At 36.8% G+C, this 8,277-nt stretch overlaps 1 protein-coding gene across 1 annotated transcript in view; it reads right to left on the bottom strand.

Annotated features, from left to right (window-relative positions):
• MBD2 (methyl-CpG binding domain protein 2) overlaps positions 1-8,277 on the bottom strand; it is a 66,397-nt gene that overhangs the window by 28,645 nt on the left and 29,475 nt on the right. Inside the window, exon 3 of the mRNA XM_081801192.1 lies at positions 4,088-4,225. Coding sequence (XP_081657318.1) covers positions 4,088-4,225 — 138 coding nt within the window. The remainder of the gene's footprint in view (positions 1-4,087; positions 4,226-8,277) is intronic.

The following is an 8,277-nucleotide window of genomic DNA, read 5'->3' as shown; positions in this document are numbered from 1 at the left end:
GAGAGTAAAGTTTCTTATCTTTTGAGAGAAGAATTAGCAAATACAAGGAAAAAATCCAGGATCAAATAGAACATTTAAATACATTTCGCTGATTTTTTTTTTTTTAAGATTTTATTTATTTATTTGAAACAGAGAGAATGAGAGAGACAGAGAGCACATGAGAGGGGGTAGGGTCAGAGGGAGAAGCAGGCTCCCTGCCGAGCAGGGAGCCCGATGCGGGACTCCATCCCAGGACTCCAGGATCATGACCTGAGCCGAAGGCAGTCGCTTAACCAACTGAGCCACCCAGGTGCCCTCCATTTCGCTGATTTTTAAATATTTATTTTTTAGTTAAAAAAAAGTGAATATTCTGTAAGATATGTAATTAATATTCAAAGACTATCAAAAACACCCATAGCCTATGAGCATCCTATAATATAATAATTAAAAGGAAGAAATAGTGGTTCAACGATGAAGTTTCTTTTGAGTTGAGGATAAAAGAAAAAGCAAGAGACCAGAAAGTGTCAAAGATGACGGCATCAAAGAGATAAGAAGCAGAAACGTGAGTTCTTCATATATTGAAGGAAGAAAGCTGGGAAAGACACCCTTAACAGCAAAATCATAATTCAATTAGGTTAAAAAGATTTCGGACATGTTTTACACATCTGACCAAAAAAGGACATTTCAATGATCTTACTGTTTGAAGATTTTTTTTTTTTAAGATTTTATTTATTTATTTGACAGAGAGAGAGGGACAGCCAGAGAGAGAACACAAGCAGGGGGAGTGGGAGAGGGAGAAGCAGGCTTCCCGCTGAGCAGGGAGCCCGATGCGGGGCTCCATCCCAGGACCCTGGGACCATGACCTGAGCCGAAGGCAGACGCTTAACAACTGAGCCACCCAGGCGCCCGTGATCTTACTGTTTGGGCTAATAGTCTTATAGTTGGTAGATTACCCTTCACCCTACTCCAGATTTCTTTTTTAATCTAATGAAAAGACAAGAACTTATCAAATATGCTGATAGTATATATATAAATATCTAGCTATTCACCCTATCATAACCAGGTTTTACAAATTCCATCTCTACCATATAGTTTTAATTACAGGCAGAAATCACTGCTGAATTCTGTTTAATGCATTTTTGTTTACCTGCTCTAATTTGCCATTTTAAAGCTAAGGCAGTTTCAAGGAATCAATAAATTAGAAATTTATAATTCACATATTTTACAGAATTCAAATCAGACTGCCACATAATGACACAGGCATAGGATGTTTGTTATATAAGACAGAATTATTAATTTCTATGATTGCTTCATATCTAAATTAATCGCTTCAACCTATTCAAGGTGGAACCTAGTTAAGATCCAAAAATCTAATCCTAGTTCTAGGTCTCAAAATTCAACCCTCTAAAAAGAATTACAATACCAGTAGCTTGAATACCTTATTAAAAGACTGTGACATGGTTAAGGAATAAAAACATTTATATCCACAGGAACCTCAAAAATAGAAAGCTCTTTGTCTATTTTTTTTTACTGGATGATCAAAATAACTTCTCCAAATGGACTATCTGGCAATTTATACTGCCAGTCTGGTTCAACGAGGCTGTGGAAAAGCACAGTTGGAAGAATTATTTTTGCCTATATATATATATATATTTTTTTTTTTTTTTGGTCAACTATCTCCTCAACAAAAAGAGCTGATTAGCACATATATGACATATGTATGTCAAAATATAATTTAAATCAACACCTTTCCTTTACTTAAAAACCCGGATTTATACTGCAATAGTCAGAATGACATTATGGTTTTCAAAACATTAATATAAAAGTTGTCTCTGCTATTTTCCTAGAGTTGCCCAATGCCCTGTCCTTTATTCTGAAATCCTATTAGTGAGACAGTAGTCAAATATTACCTCAATTCTTATGTTGAAGATAAAGACAGGGGAAAGACAACTGATGTCTTGGTATAATCAAAAATAGCAAAAACCGTCAGGCGACATGAGGATAAAGGGAAAAACAGTTCAAACTTTTGGAGAAGTAACCTCCTAAATAATTTTAACACTTCCTGTCTGTGCAAGCTAAAAGGAAGATAAAACCCTCAAAAGATCTGGGTTAAAATGACATAAGATTTGGTGGGGGCGGGCGGGGAGGGGTAGATGGGATTTAGCTTTTTTGACATATTCTTTTCATTTGAAAACAATGTCATAAACTTTAATAAAAGAAGGAAAATGTAAAACTACCCAATATATCAGTGAATAAGGAGCAACGGATCTGACTAGTTCAGCTTTAAAAATCTGCATTACCAGTGTCTCTACAGCCAGGTAAAGATCCGGTAAATACAATTACTACAGTTGTTCAAATCTGTGACTGAACTTAGGTACAGAAAACAATTAAACTACTGTTTAAATCACCATAATTTGCTACTCAATTGATCTGTAAAATATTTGGGTTTATAGACTATATTGAGAATGATTTGACAAAGAAAAGATGAGGATAAAATCCACCTACTACCGATTCTCAGTAAGACAACTCAAATTTCCGATATGGAACTATTATTATTAGTTATTCCACTTTCTTTATCTTTTGGGCTTTTTGAAGCAAACTGTCTTACCCAATTACACACTTTGAAAAATTTCAAATGATAAAAAATCTTTACAAGGAAACGATTTAAAAATCACCAAAAAGCAAAAGGACAAGATGTTCAAGACTTTAGACAGTATCTAAGAAAGAATACAATCAGGGAATGGCTTTATCAAGGTGGGCAAAGTTCAGAATGGCAGAATTCCTTCCCTGTTGTCATGACTATATTAAAACTACTGGCGGTTTGGGGACTATCACCGTGTCCAGTAGTAAAACAGAAGGGAAATGCCTGGTACAGAACGCTGAATGGCCCAAAGAAAACCTAAGTGGTGACAAGAGCCTAAAGGCACATGCAGGTACGCATCTTTTATATTGGATGTGATACACTTACATGGCCCCTGTTGAATCTCTTGGGGACCAACAGTAAAGCAAGTTTAGAACTTCAAATCTTGAGACATCTATAGCAAGATGCTGATCCAATGTGGCTCCAAATATCTTCTGTTTTCCTGGCTCACCTGAAGAGGAAAAAACACTACAGAGGATGTGGGAACTGAATTTCTTTATGTAGTTTCTTCTAGAGCAACTGTCTGAAAGTTTTGGCCCAATCCTTTATGAAGTCTGGAGATGAGACACTTGAGGGACTAGTGAAAAACAAAATTCAAATGAAAAGGTGGAGTGAGGCATCTAAACGGGGGAATATGAGAGCAAAAGATAATCGTCGTAGGTAAATCAGCATTTCTAATCTGTAAGTGGGAGGAGGCAGAGAAAGGAGAGAAAAAATATGCACAGATGTTTCTCCCTCCACTCCCTCACCCTAATTGCTACTAAAAATTCCTGAAGTACCTAAACTTTTTGACCACAATTAGGGAGTGAATAAACAAGGTTATTTGGAAAGGTAAGCATTTTGTCAAGTCTCCCTCCCCGGGCTATGTTACATTATTAAGCAGCAGGGAGGCCTCTCAGATAATACTTTTTTCTAAGAACAGATTCTGGTGCAATACAGCTTGAAGCAATAAAGAAAGAGAAATATAAACTCAATTTCTGCAAAAATGGAAGTCACAGGACAATATACCATATTGACAAAGTTTATTTAATTCTGTTTTTCAAAAGGGGAGGGACAGCTTTCATATAATAAGAAATCAGAACAAAAAGTAGTTTCTATATAATAGAAAATATTTTTAAACTAAGCAACACAAACTGCATGCTTCGTCCCCTTGGGAAATATTATCCCCTGGAAAGATAATCTTTAAAAAAAAACTAAGATTAGCAGAAGCAAATCTGATGTACATTACCACACAAAAACATAAAAATGTAGTCCATATTAATTTAGGTTCATTTTTAATTAACTTTTTTCCTAAAACATTTTACTAAATAGTATATTATTATTCTCCAGCATTCATGCAATAGCCTAGGACATAAAACAGTTTTCTTTCCAAATATTTTCCATTTTAACCAGTTTACTTGAACTATGTCTGGTAAAAATACCAGAATTTTCTGACAAATAATATTGGAGAACCAATTAGATCCTTACCTGACGTGGCTGCTCATTCATTCTTTGTGGGTCTGATTTCACTTTATTACTAGGATGATTTGTGACTTTGGTTACTGGTTGTTTGAAAATCGATGCAGTTTGTCTAATTGGCAATGTTGTATTCAAGTCTGGTTTACCCTGTGGATATAAGCATGTTTTCATTAGTAAATATTACATATAAATATAATTTGATGAATTAATTCATTATCCATTACTTTTAAGTTTTTACTTAAATTCCAGTTAGTTAACATACGGTGTAATATTAGTTTCAGGTGTACAATATAGTGATTCAATACTTCCATACATCACCCAGTGCTCATCACAAGTGCCCTCCTTGATCCCCATAACCTATTTCCCCCATCCCCCCACCAATTTCCCCTCTGGTAACCATCAGTTCTCTAAATTAAGAGTCTGTTTCTTGGTTTGTCTCTTTTTTTTTTTTTCCCTTTGCTTATTTGTTGTTTTTTTTTTAAGTTTATTTACTTATTTAAGTAATCTCTACAACCAGTGTGGGGCTCAAACTCAGGACTGAGATCGAGTCACATGCTCCTCTGACTGAGCCAGCCAGGCACCCCTGCTCTGTTTCTTAAATTCCACATATGAGTGAAATCATATGGATGGAGCTAGAGATTATTATGCTAAGCAAAATAAGTCAGTCAGAGAAAGACAAATACCATTACCCATTACTTTAAATCAGATTATTACAAACTTCTCAATCTCAGCATTGTAAATACTCTAAAGCACATCTTTAGCACATCATTATGCGAGACATACGTGAAGTTTTCTCATTTAAAAGCTTTCCGTGTACTTTAAAATGTAAGAAAATTATCTACATGAAATTCATAATTAATTTGATTAGCATGATACTCGGGACTGTTAAATGAACAAATATATTTATGGGTAACACAAAAAGAGTTTTCAGAACAACAATCAGGAGAGCGATCATCTCAACACTGGAGAATGGAGGAAAATAATGGCACACTTGGCCATTAAAATGTTAACAAACTGGTCAGCTATTAGGAGGCCAGGCTTAAATTTCACTCCCATATAAAAAGACAATTAGAAATGAAAGTTCTAATTCTAGCAAACAGAACTCAATTTAGCAAACTTATCTAATTTTAATCAACCCGTAAATAAAATCTAAGGTGTGTTCTATGAAGTCAAAATGTGGCAGAGTTGCTGTTAAGTTCATTTGCAATGAATGCTCTAACAGCCATGGGGGGGTGGACAGGCAGAGGGGGCAAGGAAGGAAAAAAAAAGAAAAAGAACGAAACGTGATTTAATCATTGTGTATTCTGATTCTGGCAAAAAAATACATATATATAAAAGGTCATCTGTATCTGAAAACAATATACACCTGATATTTTTGATTACTTGATAAATCTACAGGATATTCAATGAACTTTTGTCAACTATCCTCAGATAAAAACTGCTATCAACTTCCAGACTCCAAAACAATGGTTCTCAAATTTCAGCACACATCAGAACCACCCAGAGGGTTTATTAAAATACAGATTCCTGGGCCTCCCTCCTAGAGATTCTGATTCAGTAGAGATGAGGTGGGGCCTGGGAACTTGCATTTCTATCAAGGTCTCAGGTGATGCTGATGCTGCTGATCCAGGGACCACTTGGAGAACCACTACTCTAAAACAAAGATTGCAAATTGGTGGCAGGAGAACCAAGTTTAATCCACAGATGTATTTTGTTCAGTTTTTAGTGTCTAATAAAATGAATGAACATCCACAAATCTGGAGATTTCACATAAAATCCAGATTCTAGCTTCTCTTAAAAATTCAAAGATCTAGAAATCCTGGACTTGATTTGGCCACAACAGGCCATAATTAATTAGTAATGGCTGCTCACAAGAGGTGTCAAGGGTTCTCTTTTAGCAAAATTCCTCAACAACTCATGTTTGCATTACCTGTCTGAGCCCTAGGTGTTGAGTTTGTGACCTCTTCTTAAAGAATGTTACCAATGTCTAGAAAGGTAAGCATCAGAATAAATTAAACTGAGGGCGCCTGGGTGGCTCAGTTGGTTAAGCGACTGCCTTCGGCTCAGGTCATGATCCTGGAGTCCCTGGATCGAGTCCCGCATCGGGCTCCCTGCTCGGCAGGGAGTCTGCTTCTCCCTCTGACCCTCCCCCCTCTCATGTGCTCTCTCTTTCTCTCTCAAATAAGTAAATAAAATCTTTAAAAAAAAAAAAAAGAATAAATTAAACTGAAAATTAGCACAATTATGGTATTACTTGGATCCTCTACTAAATGTCTCCATCACCATCCTCTCCACACACCCCCTTCCCCCCATCCCTTCTTCTCTGTATTGGGCATGCTTGTCGTTCCTCTATCTCACTCAGTTTCTTCCAATGTATGTGCTTACCTTTAGGAGATACAGTCATCTTTTTTTATTATTATTATTATTTTTTTTAGTAATCTCTACACCCAACATGGGGCTCAAACTCACAACCCTGAGATGAATCACCTGCTCTTCCGACTGAGTTGGCCAGGCGCCCCAAGATATATTCATCTTAATTAAGACTAACAATATCTCTTAGGTGTTTAGCTTCCTTATTTTTATAGATTTTCAAAAAATTATTTAGAAGTGAGCAAATTTGACTGGCAGGCTGCAAAATAACCACTCAGAATGCCATCTTTAAAAGTGTGAAGGCTGGGAATGTGTTTTTAAAAGTTCTCCTGGATGGGGCACCTAGCTGGCTCAGTCAATTAAGCATCCAACTCTTGATTTCGGCTCAGATCATCATCTCAGGGTCCTGGGATTGAGCCCCACATGGGGAAGTCTGCTTCTCTGCTTCTCTCCCTTTGCCCCTCTCCCCACTCATGTGCGCACACACAGGTGTGTGCTCTCTCTCTCAAATGAATAAATGAATTAAAAAAAAAAAAGCTCTCCTGGTAATTCTGTGATGCAAAGGTTTGCATACCTCTGATTTATGATATCTAGAGAATTCTGAGGCCCTAAGTGAAGCTACCCAAACTCTAAAATAGTGAATATTCAATCCTAAAGCTTACAGAGAACTTTTCTTGTCATTGGTTATAATTAGAATGTATCACTAAATAATACCTTGTTTGGTTTTTAATGTTTTCATTCCTTATTAAAGAACAATATACTCTGGGGCGCCTGGGTGGCCCAGTCGTTAAGCGTCTGCCTTTGGCTCAGGTCATGATCCCGGGGTCCTGGGATCGAGCCCCACATGGGGCTCCCTGCTCAGCGGGGAGTCTGCTTCTCCCTCTCCCTCTGCTGCTCTGTCCAATAAATAAATAAAATCTTAAAAAAAAAAAAAAGAACAATATACTCTGCTGGTATTAGAACAAGACGGCATCAGGGGACACAATATATTGCAACTATTGGTATGAGCATACAGTGGTGACTCTTAAGATTCTCGTTGTTACAAAGGATGACTAGAGGGACTATTCTAAATGAATCCTGAATCCAAAAAGACTGGAAGGAAGTATGAAACATAGAAAATTATTGGAGCTACAATGGTAAGATTGTTATTTTTTTTCATTAACTTATGTTTTTGGTGCACTAAATAAAAATTAGAAGAAAAAGCTGGCTTTTTCTTCCACTGTCTGATACACAATTCCACTGTCTGATAAAGAGTGCATTCCTCAATGGAATGGAGTAAGAGATTACTCAAGAGGATGCTGTGTTACTTTTCTCTTGATCTTGATTTTTTATTATGTTTTCTCCTTTTAACTGGCTTGAAAGCTCTGAAGATAAATTTTTTACTAATTAATTTTGTATTCCAAAACAGTGGCATGTGATCTGAAAAACTGGACTAACTGGTTTTCTCAGAAACTGTCACAGAAACACTAAATTTTATTACCACTCTCACCTGAGGAGTGCCAAAGAGTCACTGTTCATGTCCAGTTGTGTGTCAGAATCCTTCTAAATAACTACCAATCCGGCATAAACTTAGGAGTTATAAAGCAAACACTTTTTTAATGGGACAAAATTAAAGCTATTCTTATAGTTGTTTTTTTTTTTAAGATTTTATTTATTTATTTGACAGAGAGAGACACAGCACGAGAGGGCACACAAGCAGGGCGAGTGGGAGAGGGGAGAAGCAGGCTTCCTGCTGAGCAGGGAGCCCGAAGATGATGATGATGATGATGCAGGGCTCCATCCCAGGACCCTGGGATGATGACCTGAGCCGAAGGCAGACACTTAACGAC

This window comes from Leptonychotes weddellii, chromosome 13 (assembly GCF_054177405.1).
Source record: "Leptonychotes weddellii isolate Sample4059 chromosome 13, ASM5417740v2, whole genome shotgun sequence".
Lineage (NCBI taxonomy): Eukaryota > Metazoa > Chordata > Mammalia > Carnivora > Phocidae > Leptonychotes > Leptonychotes weddellii.
This window is presented reverse-complemented; position numbering and strand designations above follow the sequence as displayed.